At 44.8% G+C, this 17006-nt stretch overlaps 1 protein-coding gene across 1 annotated transcript in view; it reads left to right on the top strand.

The window, feature by feature from the left end:
* Positions 1 to 910: 910 nt before the first annotated feature.
* The window catches only part of RFT1 (RFT1 homolog), a 43368-nt gene continuing 27272 nt past the window's right edge, over positions 911 to 17006 (top strand). Inside the window, exons 1-6 of the mRNA XM_025206757.1 lie at positions 911 to 1459; positions 1750 to 1830; positions 3876 to 3992; positions 6307 to 6496; positions 7278 to 7379; positions 9462 to 9596. Coding sequence (XP_025062542.1) covers positions 1829 to 1830; positions 3876 to 3992; positions 6307 to 6496; positions 7278 to 7379; positions 9462 to 9596 — 546 coding nt within the window. The 5' untranslated portion in view covers positions 911 to 1459; positions 1750 to 1828. The remainder of the gene's footprint in view (positions 1460 to 1749; positions 1831 to 3875; positions 3993 to 6306; positions 6497 to 7277; positions 7380 to 9461; positions 9597 to 17006) is intronic.

Raw genomic sequence — 17006 nt, 5'->3', positions numbered from 1 at the left:
TCCCCGACGCCGTCCCCCGCTCTGCGCGGGGATAGCGCCCCGTGTCCAGTGCCGCAGGCTTCGCGGTGCTACGGCATTCCGCGGGGGGGGGGCTGCCTGTTCAGTACCACCTGCCTCCTCTCCCCCCTTCTCCGCCCCTACCCGAAGCCTTACAGCACTGATGGAAAGCATTGCTCTCTCCAGGCGCTGATCTCCATTTTTGTAGTGCCACAGGTGGAGTGCACATGTGCACACCTGCTTTTTGTACCACCACTGGGCCACGCACAATCCTTCCCACAACCTTAGTAGTGTGTTTGCTGATTTCATAGACATCAGGGCTGGAAGGGACCTCATAAGATCATTAGGTCCAGCCCCCCTGCCCAAGGGCAGGAAGTCAGCTAGGGCCAAAGGGTCCCAGCAAGATAAACATCCACATGTTTCTTGAAAGTGTCCAGAGTAGGTGCTTGCAGCATGTCTGGGAGGAGTTTGTTCCAGGCCTTGGGGGCTCAACAGTAAACAAGCTTTTCCTTCTGTCCAGGCTAAAATGGTCTTGCAGGAGTTTGGCTGTTGGACCTTGTCACCCCCTGGGGTGCTCTGGTGAATAGGTGTTCCCCCAGATGCACATATGCACACCCCATATGTACTTATAGGCTGCTACCAAGTCACCCTTGAGCCTGTGCTTCTTCAGGCTCAAGAGTCCCATAGCTCGCAGCCTGTTTTCGTAAGGCCTGTTCTCTTGCCCTCTGATCATGTGCGTGGCTCTCCTCTGGACTCTTTCAAGCTTCTCCACATCCTTCCTAAATTGTAGAGCTCAGAATTGGATGCAGTACTCCAAATGTGGCCTCACAAGGCCAAGTAGAGTGGGGGGATGACATCCTGGGTCTTGCTTGAGATTCATCGGTAGATGCAAGCTAGAGTTGTTCGCTTTGCCAGCTGCAGTGTCACATAGGTGGCTCATTCATCTTGTGGTCAGTCAGGACCCCCAAGTCTCTTTCGGTCATGGTGCTAGCGAGGTGTGGTGTTTAGCACTGAACAGAATATGTGGTGACTTGCTGAAATTGCACCTTCACATTTTCATAGAAACTGAAAAATGGCAGTTTTCACAATTACCACGAAAAATGGTGTTTGCTGCTATTTCCCACAGAATTGCTAACCCCCCCCCCCAAAACCTAAAAATAAAATGCTGGTTCCCTAGTGGGAGCCAGTGTTTCTCACCAGCTGCTGCTGCCTGGCCCAAAAACCTGCTGGAGTTGGGGAAGGTACTATCTAGAGTGGGGATGAAGGGAAGCAGACAAGACAGTGGCTACCCCCTCATCCCTCTTTCCCCGGTGGGGCTTCTTTGCCAGTCAGTGGTGAGGGGCAAGGCTGCATGAAGAGCAGCCCTCTCTGCCAATCATCAAGGGGCAAGGCAAGTGACGGCGCCTCTGGGACCTGTCAGTCAGTCAGCATCGAGGGGTGCATGACAACATAAAATACCCATGTAAGTGGCATACTGTGAGTGGGCCACAAAAATCTCTTTGTCTTGCCCCGATTTAAGTGGGTCCCTAATGTTATTTTTAGTTAAAATGTGCTATTTAGATAGCATGTACTAAAGGTCCTGTCCCAAGCATGGGTCTGTTGAGCTGTTGGTCATTTGTAAGCTGAGCATTCATTCTTTGTCCTCCTCAGCTTTAAACGAATCAGTATGATCTAGCTTTTTTGTAAGATTTATCTCCGTTTGTATTTAAAAGTAGTTGGTGTAGCTTGTCCTGTTTGCTGTTTTATTCACAGATACTGTTTCGAGTGATTACTTTTGGCTTGAATGCATTTACTCTCCGTTACTTATCAAAAGAAATTATTGGCCTAGTGAATGTAAGGTAATAAAGAATAACAGAAATTAATTGTGGTAAAAGTCTTTATAATTCTGAAGGCTACTGCTTCCAGTCAGTAGTTTCCAAAACCTCTTTGACTTGCAGGAGTTCTACAGTGAAATGTTTAGTACTGTTTTGAGTGACATGGGAATATTTCTGCCTTTAATACGATGGACCTGTCAGTCTGCTTACTCACTTGTGAAGTTATTCTCTAGATTCTTATGGTTCTATATTGGACATACAAATATTAGGTGCTGGTATTGACAGGTGATAAGTGAGGTTAAATATTTCATTTCCCTCTACTCTTATGGGACCTACCGCATTTATTCAAACATAAGACGAGGAAAAAGCCCATTGTCTTACATTCACCTACAAAGAAAGCTCATTAAATACATTGTCTATCATTAAATTGATGCCAAAAGTAGCATGTGCCCAGCAATGGAATCCAGTTATAAAGTTGATAAATGCAGCCAACACTGAGCATGACAATAAGGTACATGGCTCATATTGGGCCAACATACCAATGGGAACCTACCACAAGGATAGGTTAGTGTAACCCATCTGAATAAGATATATGGTAGTGCCCATTGTGCTCAGCCCCCCTCAGTGCCCTTTTCCAAGTCATGGTGAGCCACTACATTGAATATATATTGACTTTTCTTCACTCCCACAGCTGAGTTGCACCCATTTCCAATGAGGTCTGTTTCTTCACCAGCATTAAATGTCTGGCAAACATCACTGAATGGGGTCCCAAACAGCTTATGCAGAATCCCTCTGTCACTCCCTCTCTCAGCTTGTCCCATATGATTAGTGTGGCCTGCCCTCCATGAGATGGAGCCAGACCAGGTTGCCCTGCTCCTCATCCATATGTACATTTTTGGAGACTCTTATGACTTGTGATAGGAACACCCATCGTGAATGGGTATGTGACTAAATAGCACATGGATCCTTTTGGGGGGTTGTATATGGAGTACACACGCATACTGAGCAGTGCTGAGATATGGTATCACCATGGCTTAAAATGCTGTTATCTCTGCAAGGGTCCAACCCAATGAACTATATGGTAAATCATGAGCCTTTTGGCTTTACACTAATGTTATAGTTTGTATTATATACAACTAAGTACAGAAGTGCTGCTTAAAAGTGTACTTTTGAAGTACCTCTGCTAAAACTTGCAACAGTTTCAGAAGAGGTAAGCTACATCAATTTTGGATGAACTAAGTCTATGGGTACCTGTATTCATTTTCCTATATGCAACTTAGTGCAGGTATGTTTGTTTTTAGGTCAGTGTTTTCAGATATGATTCTCACTTCTTTGGGCTCAGAGAGAACAAGGTCTGATGGTAAAGAAGTGGGTAAGGGGCTGCAGGGGAAAGAAGTTGTGGGGGCAGAGGGCAAGTGGTCTACCTGACCCTTGCCCAGATTTATTTTCTCTGCTATAGCAGTGGGAGGGGGGAAATTCAAGGCAAACCTCCAATAATTAGGTTCTGTACCTGGACAATTTTAACAAATTTATACATTTTCCTTATATTGAATCTCATTATTGGCGGGGATCATCATTTATTTGAGTAAATATGGTATTTAAATGTTTTCAGGTAAATCTTGGAGTACTGGTTCAAAAAACTAACTATGTTGTATCCTTATATTCTCTTAAATGTTAATAGAAGCTATATATTACACAAGTACAATAAGAATTATTTGTTTATTAGTATCTGTATTAAACTCTATGGAGTGATACCACTTTTTATCCTGTTGTGGATAAGCAGGTCCACATATTATATATTCTTTTTGGAGAAGACAAATCTGTTAGAATAAATTCTTACTTAACGTCCACAGTTTTTACAGGCAGTTATACATAGTAGTTTTATATGAGCTTTTGGGTTAGTGGAGTGTGGTATTTATCACCATTCCAAGCAGTAGTTTGGATGATACAGATATGTTTATTCTTAAAGGAATTTTTTAATATTGATATTAGTACTGTCTCTGTTATAACTATAGAAGTTGGTATGCGCAGGGGTCACTTTCTTTCTCTATCCCCTTTCTTTAGGCTAACACTGCTTTATTCTACAACTGTTTTCTTAGCGAGAGAGGCATTTCGCAGAGCTTGCCTAAGTGGAAGTACAAGGAGAAATTGGACTAAAACTATTAATCTGCTGTGGCTAACGTAAGTTGTCCTTTAACTTTTTTGTTTATTCTAGTTAGGGCTGCACCAATAAAGATATGGGACGATTTCGATGGCCAATTACTGACCAGCCATGTTGGCCGATGATGGTCCAATTGCTGATATGTGGCCCAGTAGCATGGAGAGCAGTATCGGGCTAGTAAGTCTGTTGTGGGGAAGGGGCGTTGGGGGGGTGGGGGAGGGGGGTGGGGGGGGGGGGGGCAGATTGAGACCCCCACGGTGAGGGAGGGAGTGGGGCTTAGGCAGGGGCAGGCAGTGCCTAGCCGGCATGGGGCAGGGCACAGGACAGAGCTGGCAGCTCATCCAGAGGGCAGAGAGGGGAGGCTGCAGCAAATTTTGAGGAGGCTATAGCCCCACTCACCCAGTGCCACTATTGCCCACCCCGCCCCATCCCACCCAGCCCAAGGAAAGCTGCTGGAAAGAGGCTGGAATAGCCCTGGCCCTGAGCACACAGTGGGCAGCCTGCCCTCAGCCTGTGCACAGATCTGGGGCACATGCCTCCCCTAGGGGTATGTGCAGTGGCAGGAGCCATGCCCCACATTCCCTGCCGCCCCAGGATGAGCTGCTGCCCCAGCTGGGCAGTATCTGCCCCAGCCGTAGCCCTACTCCCTCCCTCACGGCGGGGACCTTGATCTGCATTTATTGGCATTCCCAGAGTAATGCCCCCCCCCACTGGAGTAGTGGGGTATGTGCAGGAGTATCCTTGTTCCAGTGGTGGAATTGTTGCTGTAAGGACACAGTGATCTCATGGTGATGAGGATTTTTAAATCTGGAAGCATCAAGGGCAGGAGCATGCACAGGGGGCTTTTAGAGGCATGATGGGTCTTACTTTGTTGTGGGGCATGGGAGAGCAAGCTACATCTACAATGAAGTAGCACCCTGAGTGCTGGGAGTAGTAGGTCCCTGGAATGCTTTGAGCGTTGGGAGTAAACTCCCAGTTCAAGTATCATGCTTGGGAGCATTTTATCTAACTGGTACCTCCATAGGTTAGCCTTTGGAAATGCCTTGAAGGTGTTTCAAAGCTGTTCAGATAGTGTTTTTCTACACCCACGGGGTTTCATCATCATTAGTATATAGTATGTTATGAAAAGATTTGGTAGGCCTCCCAAGTAGTCTTTCCCTTTCCGGAAAAGAATTAAAAAAAAAAAAAGGATTGTGTCTTAGAGAGAGTAAGTATTCCCCTGAAGGGGAAAAGATTGTCATTAGTTTCGTATATGAGTCATTTGAGAAGGGCTAAAAAGAATAAAAAAACTTATTAGAGAGAGGGATTGAGGGTCATAAAACTTAGTTAGACTATGTTTAACACATTTGCATAAATCTTTTTATTTCCAAGTTTTAAATATTCTAGTATAGTGTCAAGTTAAAACATTTGCTTTGTGAAACAAAGGACTCAACGTGTAATGTTTTAACTGTCTGCTCTGCTTGGAATGAAGTCATTTAGGCCTCCTCTGTGTGTGCAAGTAAGGGTGCGGTGAGATCTAATGCACAATCCATACAATTGCTCTTCCTGCCATGCCATACATGCATGGCAGGAGGTGTGATTGTGGGATTGTGCATTAGATCCCATCATGCCTTATTTCCAGTATAGGGGGAGCCCAATGCTGGGCTTCCCCTACATTGGTAAGAAGCATGCTCCCATGTCTGGGAGCTCCCTTTGCTGACAAGGGGAGCATGTGCAGCTGGGACTGAGAATCCCCACACCTGATGGGGCTTTCGGTCTTGGCTCTGCATGGGGCATAGCCATGACCAAGAGCCCTGTTAGCTGTAGGACACTTAGCCGGGCAGTTGTGGGGTGCTGCTGTGGTCTCCCAGCTGTGGTTGTGTGTGGAGTGCCCTGCAGCTGGGAGATCACAGCAGCTGTGATCTCTCAGCTGCTGCCTGGAGCAACTCTGCACTCCTACAGCTGGGAGACCACATTGGCTGTGATCTCTCAGCCCTTGGGGTGCATTGTGCTCCCCAGTGGCTGGGAGATCACAGCAGCTATGGTCTTCCACCCACAGGACTGCATACATATGCAGATTAAAGCTGAATAGAAACTAGCTATAAAGTTACATCACATTTTTGAGCAATAACTTTATAGCTGCTTGGATCTTTTAAGGCACGATAGCTAATTTGCATGAGCAGCCAGTCTAAATTTAACTGTGCAGTTCACAAGTTAATTGTGCAATAGATATAACATGAAGAAGGAGCTTCAGTCTTTTTTCCTTTTCAAACATCACTATTATTCTGTTTTAAAAAAAACTTGTTTAATATTCATTTTCTGTATGTTTTCTTTTTTCCCCTTCTGCCCCCAAAGAGTTCCTTTGGGGGTGTTTTGGTCTCTCTTCCTGGGCTGGGTCTGGCTGCAGTTGCTTGAAGTACCCGATCCAGATGTAGTTCCTCACTATGAATTTGGAGTAATTGCGTTTGGTCTCTCTGCAGTTGTTGAGCTCCTAGGAGAACCATTTTGGGTTTTAGCACAAGCACATTTGTTTGTAAGGCTTAAGGTTAGTAATATAAATACATGTAATGAATGTTTTCTTTTTTTATTTCTACAAGTGGTAAATAAGAAATTACAAAAATATTTTATATGTTCAAATGTGCTACTGCATTTATAATAACTTTTGCAGCTTACTACTGTAAAGCTTGATTAAATCAAAATTGTGGAAGAATATGGGCAAGAAAAACAATTATGTTAAACTAATATGAAAAGAATAAACCTTTTAAAGCCAACATGTCAACACATAGATACATTAATATGTAGGCATGAGCTGACACCAGGCACAATGTATAGACATCAGTGTCCATTTCTGGCATCTGATGAAAGAATTCGTTTATGTCTGTCTGAACTCCTTGGGCTTTAAAGTCCCACCCTGGCCTGACTTCTGCCTGCCTTCAGATTAACATAGCTAACTATCCTTATAAAATAACTTTTAACTGAGGAAGGAACTAATAGTTCCATTATGTTTGCATTTTAATTATTTTGGGATATAACTTAGGAAAATGCAGCATTGCAGAAAATGAAAGTTTTTCTTTTGTAGATCTTTTATTTCTTTACTCTCCCCTTTACCAGCAACAGTTAAGGAACACTTATTGAGATAATCAAAGATGGCTCAGGATTTTTTATTACACATTTTTGAAGAAATAAAATCAGAGCTGTGGGGCAAAATTCTTCTAGCTGTGAAAATCTCATATCTAATATGTATTAACATTGTCTACTTCAAGTACAATTTGAACAGAATGTCAGATCTTTCTACTGCTGTGAATAATTGTGAATATTTTTTTAAGGTAATTGCTGAAAGTCTTTCCATATTCTCCAAATGCCTTCTGACAGTCATTTTAGTAGCTCTCCTTCCTCACTGGGGACTTTACATTTTTTCTTTGGCTCAGGTAAGTTTTCAGCCTTCTCTCTCGTAAGTTTGTGATTCAAGCAAGCTTTTTTTTGATTCTCATTCTTGTATTTAGCTTATTGTCTAATCCTGAAAGTATGTGGAGAATGTTTTTGGGGGGTTATGGAGACAGCTATTGTTTGCTAATATATGTTTATTGACTTAGCACCATGACTCAGTTTGCTTTAAGAGAAGCACATAACACATCATTTTCACTGTATGTGTATGCATTCTGCAAATAAGGACATATTGTCATTCTTTTTTCCTAATTTATTCACACAACCTAGTGACTGATAGATCTAATCATAGAATTGCCTTGGTATTAATTCTAATGAATATTACTTTGATTTTCTACTAAGGGCAGCTGCAGATGACCTTGTCTTAAAAAGTATGTTGCTTTAACAAACATTTGTGCTTGCACATTGTCCTTATTCCAAAAAGATTAGATTGCCTAGTGCAGGGGCAGGCAAAATATGGCCTGCGGGCCAGATCCAGCCATTTGATCTGGCCTGTGGAGTCCATCCAAAAAGCAATTATCAGTGGCCCATGGCTACCCTGCTGAAGGCCAATGGGAGGTGGGCTTTCAGAGGTTGTGTGCCATTGGATTAGGCGGGCCCTGTGCTTCCACCTCAGTGGGGTTTCTGGAATTCCATTTGGAAGCCCCAAGTGGAGGCACCAAGCTCAATAGCACATGACTGGACAGCTGGTGAGTGGGATGAGGAGCTCCTGCCTGCAGGAGTGGGAGGTGGAGGTGGGGTTTGTAGGTGGGGGTGTGGCCCCCCCCCACCATGGCACATAGCCCCGCTGCCATTGGGTTGGGTGGGCTCCGTGCCTCCACATGCAGCTCTCCGCTGGAGTGCTGGAAGCCCCATGTGGAGGCATGGATCTGGCCTGGCCTGATGGTGCAAGGCTCCCAACTGCAGTGCCAGGAACCCTAAATGCTGGTGCAGAGACAGCCCAGCTTGGTCTGAAGGTACATGCCAGCTGGCCAAGCTGGGCGGGCTCTGTGCTGCCACGTGCAGCTCATGGGATTCAGCCAGAGCCATGCGCTGCCACGGATCTCTGCCTGCTGTGGGACAGGAGCACCCCAATGGCCTACTGCCTGCTGCTGCCCTGTACAGACCTTCCTCCCCCCACCCCCCCCCCCCATCCCCCCCCCCCCAACATATGACTTACAAGAGTAAGACTTTATCTTGAGCTATTACAAAATCACCTCTATATATACTACACAAACACACAGAAATCAGGACAATAATATTTTTGAAATAAAATTAAAATATAGTAGACGTTTCATTTTTAGTATACAGTTTTTTTTCTGGTTCCAAGATGGCAAACCCCCCGCCCAGAAGGACTACTTCTGGGTGCAAGTGGCAGGTGGAGAGAGGGAAGACCAAGATGGCAATTGGGGCGGGGCACTTGTCAAGGGGTGGGGCTACCCTTGACGCCCTCAACAGCTCACCAAAAGTTGTTAAGTGGCTCTCTAGCTAGAATAATTGCCCACCCTTGGCGTAGTGTATGATATATGAAATCTGGAGGCCTTAAGCAAGTAATATCATCGGTAATTTTGGGTAAACATGTTTACATTCAACAACTTTAATAACTGGCACTTAATTTAAGAGATATCTCTCCAAACTAATAAAACCTTTGTATAGATGAACCTGTCTTTGTTGTTTGTTGGAATTATGGTAGGGTTTAAACCCTATTATGCTAGGTATGGTACAAATATACTTAAAATACCTGTCCCAAAGACTTCATGATATTTCATAGTCTGTAAAGACTGGGTCATGGCATATTTTGTGGCCTGAATCAGGATGTGCAGTTAACTGTATTCCTCTGTCAAGTACAAGCTTTACAGTTTAGTTCTAAAGACAGAAGCTGTCCTTTTTATTATTTTTTTTATCTTTGTATTCTTCTTTCCTGCACAGGGGCTAGTCCCAACTAATGTAGTTGGGGGTTTTTTAGTATGCTTCTTTACAAACTGACTAAAATAAGTTTAGTATTAGTCATTTGAAGGATTAATTTTGAATACTTATGGGAATAATTTTACTTGGGTGGATTATAGACTAATGTTTTTTTATTACAGCTTTTATACACCAGTGTTCTAGTGCTGTGTTATGTAATTTATTTCATGAAGTTTTTGGGTTCTCCTGAAGCAACTAAGAAGTCATTTCCAGTTTCTAGAATGACAGCTTTGTTACCCAGTTTGGATGGAGATTGGGTAAGTAGCAGATTTTTTATATTCAGTCCACCTTGAAGGAAACTTTAAAATTGTCCTGGATGACTAGTGAGACACTGTTGAAGTAATATTCGCCTTAATGTGTGTGATTTAAAAGGATGTATTTTTACTATAGCAAAACAGCTGTGAATAAATAGTTCTGCTAATGGTACTTTTATTGCTGTTAAATCAAAGCCATCAATTCAATACGATCAGCTCTGTTTCCCTCTATCCCGCAAGCACCCTTCACAAAAAAGAAATGAAACCTATTACTAAGCTTTTTTGTTGATGTAAAATTGTTCGTGGAAACACATTTTTTAGTATTTTGCATAGTCCTTTGGTTAAAAATGTAGCCAGGTGTAAGTAGAATGTGTATTAGATTTCAACAAAGTTAATTTCTTTTTAGTTAATATTAACAGAGCCAGCATGTGGTTTCCTATTAACTTTTTACATGCAAAGTGTACCATACAGTACAAACCTTTCGTCACATTTCTCCAGAATTTACTGAAGTCACATAACTTGGAGCGATAAAATGGGGGTGGAGAAAGAAATTAAGAGTTACAAGCAACAAGAAAGATATTTCAGGTGAGGTTTTAGGCAAAAGAAGCATATGTACAGGAAAGTAGTTTCAGGTGGCATAAACTGCAGAGGAGGATTTTCAAATTATGAAATTTGTGTGAGTAGTACTGGGTGGCACCTTAAATTACAAATAGTTTCAGTGATTTCACTGGAACTTGGCTTGAAGTGATGTATTTATGAATGTGAATGATTGCAGAATCTGTGTTGACTGGCCTGTAGGGTTCCTTGAGGGGCTGGGAATCTGGGGGTGGGACCAGTGACAGAAGTTTTAAGCCCCACAGCACTCCAACATAGAGGCATAAGCACCTCCTAGGGTTAATGTTACTGCCACTTGTGTTGCTGGATCTGGTCTGTGAGGAGCCCTGAAGTCTGGATTTGGTCTTGAGGACTAAATGAGTTTGACATCTCTGGTTTAAGTGTAAGGCGCTTTGAATTGCTCCACACAGTGAGAATACAGATGCATGTGGCTGGAGAAATGCTTCAAAAATGGCCAAAGCACTTTAAAAAGTTATAAATTGGGTAAAGTATTCCATTTCCTTCTACTCTTCTGGGACTTATTTAAATTTTTCATGGTAAATCTTGAAGTACTTTAAAAGTGATCTCCAAAATGATGAACAGCATTGAATTGTGCCCTGTGACTGAGCACTACCACTACAAGCTTTCATGTTGATTTTTTGAAGGGCTGTAGCAGGGAGGCATACTTGGCATTGGGGGTGTGGTGCATGTCTGTATGGCAGTGAACTGCTTCAAATATCTAGTGTTCTGAACTAGAGCAGAATTTGAATCTACTGTATGTTTGCATGACTCTAGTAAAGGGTAATAGAAAACCAACCCATTTTTTAGATGCTTGATAAAATTAGTAGGTGTTAATGAGGGCCTATTTCAATGTTTGGTTATTAAAATTATTTTGAAAATTGTCAGATCTACAGAGAAGCAAAGTAAAGAATTAGTGAGGCTATGTGGGTTTTTGTACTTTTGGTTCTGTTCCCCTGAAACTGTCAGTAAACCCAGTTACATTTCTGAACATTATTGGAATGGCCTTGTATCTGAAGGGTAGAACTTGTGTGACAGCTCTATATTATAATTAAGAAACACTTTAAACATAGCATATGTGGTGGAAAGAGTCCACCATCCTGTGTTAAATAAACTATAAAATGAGTCTTGTATAGCAGGGTTTCTCAACCAGTGGGACGCATCCCAAAGTTCCTCTAGGTGGGACTCGGGTCACAGCGGTGAAACCAGAAGTGCCACTGCAAGGCTTCTGATTTTGCTTTTGCGCGCTTTTCCAATTTTGCTCCAGTGGGACCAGGATCCAGGATTTTTTGACCTTACATGGGTGGGACGTAAGGTACAAAAGGTTGAGAACCAGTGTTGTATAGCATGCCTCCAGGTGCCTGGGGGAAATCAGCAGGAGTGTAAATATCCAAAAATTTAAAAACCTTTTGTACTGTTTGCTATCATAAAAAATATTTGGGATCCCTATTACAGCACAATGTAGTTCTTTTTCTATAAAATATTTTTTGCCTTGGAAATTAACTCCAGCTGTGTGATTGAGATTCCTAGGATTGTATTCCTTGGTTTATGCTTTAGCTTTCTTTTTTAATAGTTATCTCTGTGCTGTCAGATGCCCACATTCTTTCCAGGATCAAATGATTTTTGTGAAGTTTATAATTATGATCCACTTCATAAAATCTGTAGTTCTCAAAGTTTTCTGCTTTTCAATCCCATTGTCAAATGACACCAGCTGTTTGTGGTGTTACTGAATCACAGCTGTTTAGCAATGCTACTTAATATCACATCCTATATTTGCTCAGTCCCATCTTTCCATACTCCCCATGTGGTTATCTAATAGAGAAGAATCAAATTAATTTTTTGCTGTTTTAAAGGGTTGGTACAGGAAGTGAAATTGATGATTTAAAAATATTATGAATACAATGGGACTGGAACATGCTTAAAACCTTTTAAAAATAAGAACATGAAATTTCCCCCATTCAAAATGGATGTTCCATTACGGTTGGTTAATAGTTTCTGAATCAAATATTTGTATTAATGTGATTCTCTTAAGGCAGTGGTTGGCAACATTTTCTGGTAACAGATTAGCTTGTGTTCAGGCAGGCCAGTACTTGGATCCTACAGCCATTTGTTCTCCCTCCTGCCTGGCTGCACTGCAGCACAGGGGGAAGCTCCCTGACACCCAGCTACAGTATGGCATGATGTGGGCAAAGCCCCCTGCTGCTGAATGCTGTTGAAACCCCACCTGTCTCTTTAGGCCTGATCCAGGCTGTGGGCTGTAGGTTGCAAACCCCTGTCTTAGGGTGTAGACAGATATGTAACATTGTATCAATATCAGATGATACCCATATGAAGTGTTTGTTGCAGAGCACTGAGGTGCCCTGCTCCTAAGGAGGAGAAACTGCTAGGGAAGGGACCCTAGCAGTGAGTGAATAAGGAGCCCAGCTGTGGGTTGCTGGAGCAACCAGGGAAGGTCAGCTGACTGGAAGGGGCAGGGCCTGGCCCTTATAAAGGCCAGGGGCTGAGGCCAGGCTAGCAGTTCCCTGCCAGCTGCCAAAGAGGAAGGAGCTCTCTCACGGAAGGGATGGAGTATTTCCTGGTAGGCTTGAGCATTGTTATGGCCAGGCAGCTTCTGTCTAAGTTATAGCCGATTGGCTTGTATTTTGTGTTGCTGTTTACACCGGTGGTTTGGGTGAGGCTATTAGGGGTTGGAGGAGGCCTCATAGGGACCCACAGTGGTGTGGGGGCCCCAGCGCCAGTGAGGGCAGAGCATCCGGGGTACATTTGACCCCAGCCCCAGAGAGGGGGGAGTGTGAGAAGCCCCAGTGCGGGCAGGGTGAGCCCCGGAGAAGGGGGCAGCATTGTGGTGAACCCTGAGGAAGGGCGTAGCATTGCGGTGAACCCTGGAGAAGGGGGCGGCTTTACAGAGGAGCCCCCGAGAGAGGGGGCGGCTTTACAGAGGAGCCCCTGAGAGAGGGGGCGGCTTTACAGAGGAGCCCCAAGAGAGGGGGCGGCGCGATAGAGAAGGCCCCAGAGGAGGGCGGCAAAACTGAAGAGGGGCAGCATTGTGGAGAAGGCCCCAGAGAGAGGGCGCGGAGAGAGACAGGGCCACGAAGGGCTTAAGTGCCAGAGAGATTGTAGACCCAGACAGAACAACGTCTGTTCCAGCTGCGAGGCTTGGGGCATGGTATAAGGGGTGGTTGGAGCCACGCATAGCCCCTAAGTCTAGGGTGCCCCGGAAGCACCCATTTGTAGAGCAGGACCCAAGAGGGGTCCGGGAGTCCACAGGCAGAGACTACAACAAAAGTGACCAAGAGGGCATAAAAAGGCAGCCTCCCTAACATATTTTAACATCAAAGATGTGGCGGGCGAGAAATCGAGGATGCCCTAGGGCCAACTTGGCACGGGAAGGGGCCTTAAGGAGATCATGGCCCTCCTGTAGGACCCCGCCTGTGACAGTGTTAAAACGTAACTTACATCTTCATGTTTCTGTCCTACTACAAATGTACCTGTTTTGTTCTAGGTTAAAGTGATTTAGTTCATTTGTATTGCTACTGAATGATACAGATATAACTGTTAGATCTTAACAGCTGATGCATCTTTTCCTTTTAAAATGGTTAAAAAGTATCGCTGTCCATAGCCTTAAATATAAATTAAAGGCATAACCACTTCTTTTTGTTCCTTGCTGAAGAAGATAGTTCTATTTCAGTCTTAATTAAACAAACCAGATGAAAAATCTAGTTAGTACCTCTAGAAGTTAGAACATGAATTTACTACTTCTCCAATAAAATTGCTAAATGCATATTTAAGTAGTTGGTGTAGTGATCTGAAAATTTGCATTCTTGATTTTGTCAGCATTGCTGCTTTCTGCTGCTCAGCAAACTGCCCAGGGCATATTTCTTGTGCTAGTGCTGGTGATCTCACTGGGTCTAACCTGGAGGTTCCTGGCTAGAGAGTCTTCCCCTCTATTCAGGGTCAGACTGATTGCAACATTTGGGATCAAGAATAAGTTTTACCCCATGGTCAAATTGGTATGAACCGTGCATGGTTTTGCCTTCCTCTGTAGTGGGAGGGGAAGGGGGAGAAGGCTGAGTGGCCTTCTTCCTTGGAATTCTTAAGCTTATTTTAATGAGGCTTGCAGCAGCAGGACAATGGTTGCTGTTGTCCCCGCTGCTTTACCAGTGGCAGGTTAGGGTGCTATGCCTTGTGGTTGTGTGACAGGGTTGATCTGGCACAGTGGTCCTAGGCTAAAAGACCCAGCAAAAGAAAGGGGGTGGAGTCTGGGAAGGCCAAGGCTCCAACAAGGACATAGAGTCCTGGAGAGGTGTCATACTGTCAAGTGCCCACCAAAATGATGAATTGGTAATGCCTGTGAGGCATGGGTGTGACTGTAGGGCAGGTAGGAGATGGTAAAATTAGTCATTAAGGCAACTAGTGGTCCAGGAGGGCCCACCAAGCATTTGAAGGCATGACAGGGATCAGCAGGGTTTGGGAAGGACCCAGAAAATTCCTAGTGGATTAGGACTTGCTCTGGGACGCTAGGCAGCCTCCCTTTTTCCCAATAGCAATTCTCCCTTCATCCCAATAGCAAGGTGCAGCAGGCGAGAGGGCAAAGGAGGGAAGGTACCCAGAGCCAGTGCTTACCTGGAGCTGGATGGCCACCAGAGGGCATCACAGCCACCCCTGGGGCCTGGTCCTGTTACAGTAAGCACGCACACTTTGAATTTAAAATTATGCTAGAAATATATCAGGGGATTAGTGTGAGCTCCAGATACAAACTGTAAAGTAGTAGTTTTGAAAATTACAAACCAATTAATTTCTTTCAACTGATGAGCTCATGTAAACCATAGATAAACTTGTTTTATTCCTAACAGTATTGAACATAAACAAAAATGGTGCCACTGACCTCAGGAAAGCTGAATAAATTGCTTTTTAAAAAATTCATAGTTTCATAGTTGGTAGGGTCGGAAGGGACCTGAGCAGATCATCAAGTCTGACCCCCTGCCATCGCAGGAAAGAGTACTGGGGGTCAAACGACCCCAGCAAGGTGTTCATCTAGCTTCCTCTTAAAAACCCCAGGGTAGGAGCCAGCACCACTTCTCTTGGAAGTTGGTTCCAGATCCTAGCTGCCCTCACAGAGAAGCAGTGCCTCCTGATGTCTAGTCTGAATCTACCCTCTGCCAGCTTGTGACCGTTATTTCTAGACACTCCTGGTTGTGCTCGGGGGCACAGGGACTCCACAAATGCCTGCTGGTCCCCTTTGTCTAGTTTGTAATGGCTGCTAGATCCCCCCTCAGCCTTCTCTTGTGGAGGCTGAATAGGTTCAGGTCCCCTAGCCTCTCCTCATAGGGCCTGCCCTGCTGCCTCCTGATCATGCGAGTGACCCTCTTCTGGACCCTCTCATATTGTCCACATCCCTCCTGAAGTGTAGTACCCAGAACTGGATGTAGTACTTCAACTGCGGCCTGACCAGTGTCGCATAGAGGGGGAGGATCACCTCCTTGGATCTGCTGGAGATGCATCTGTGGATGCATGACAAGGTACGGTTGGCCTTCCTGACCACGTCCCCACACTGTTGGCCCAAGTTCATTTTGGCATTGTAACAGGTGCACCTCTTTGGGGTCCATCTACTGATGACCCCGCCCACCTGTTATGGGCCAACCTCCCGCCTTCTCGCCTGCCATGCCTTGTTGTTAACTGATTAATAGGTGTAATTAAGCTGGAGACTGGCCATTTCCTGCCCCAAATTTTGTTTAATTCAGTCAGAATTAAACAAAAGAAACTAGAAGTTTCCTATCTGCTTGGGAGATACCAGGTCTCAGAGTAGGTGTCTTGGACCCAAACCTCACTAATAATCTTAAAGAAATCAGATGATAATCAGGCACTTTAAACTATAGGGGTATTTCTATATTAGTATTTTGTTTTTAAGGAGTTGAAATAGTGGTATTCAAATCCAATTTACTATAAAATTTATTGTTAGTTTCCTAGATATAGGAGGCATAGCCTTAATTTGACTTCTGTTGTGCCTAGTTGGAGATTTTTTTCTCCCTCTGAGACATGTTCCCAGCCATATATGGTATGGAACTTTGTAGGCCTGTGCGAATAGGGAAGTATTCGATTTGAATTCAGATTCAGCCGATTCAGAGGACAGTGATTCAATTCGGAGGTTCGGATTACTGTCCTGAATCTACTCAGCTGAATCAGCTTTGGAAGATTTAGCACTGATTTGGAGAGATTCGGTGATTCGGGTCACCTGGGGAGAGGCAGGCACAGCTGGTCTGCTGCAGGTTCTCCCACGGTTCCTCCAGCTGTGCCTGCCTCTCCTCAGGCATGGGGAGCCATGGGAGAAGCCCCCTTGCTGCCCTGCCCAGCCCCATCCGCTGCCTGGCCTCACCCTAGTCCCAGCACTTTAAAAAAAAAAAAAAGCCCCTCCCTCACTGGCTCTGGCAGCAGCAATTGGGGCATCTGGGTGCTCGTGGCAAGGTGCCCCTCCAACGCAGCACAGGGCAGCGGGGGGGGCAGCAAGGATTGCCCCCCCACGGCCTGGCACACACGCCAGCTGCCCCATGGCACGGGTGCAGTGCGGCTCAGCAGGGTGCCGTGCACTGTCTGGGATTTGGGGCCAGTGGGGTTGAGTGATGCCAGGCTCCAGCTGACACATGGAGCCGCCCCAGCTCCCAGAAGAATTAAACCAGGGGCTGAGGAATTGAACCAGTTCAATTCCCCAGCCCCTGTTTTGATTCACCTGGGAACTGGGGCTGCTTCACATGTCAGCTGGAGCCCGGCAGTGCTCAGCTGCAGCATCTCCCGCTTCTAGGACGG

The sequence above is a fragment of the Alligator sinensis genome, unplaced genomic scaffold, assembly GCF_000455745.1.
Source record: "Alligator sinensis unplaced genomic scaffold, ASM45574v1 scaffold78_1, whole genome shotgun sequence".
Lineage (NCBI taxonomy): Eukaryota > Metazoa > Chordata > Crocodylia > Alligatoridae > Alligator > Alligator sinensis.
This window is presented reverse-complemented; position numbering and strand designations above follow the sequence as displayed.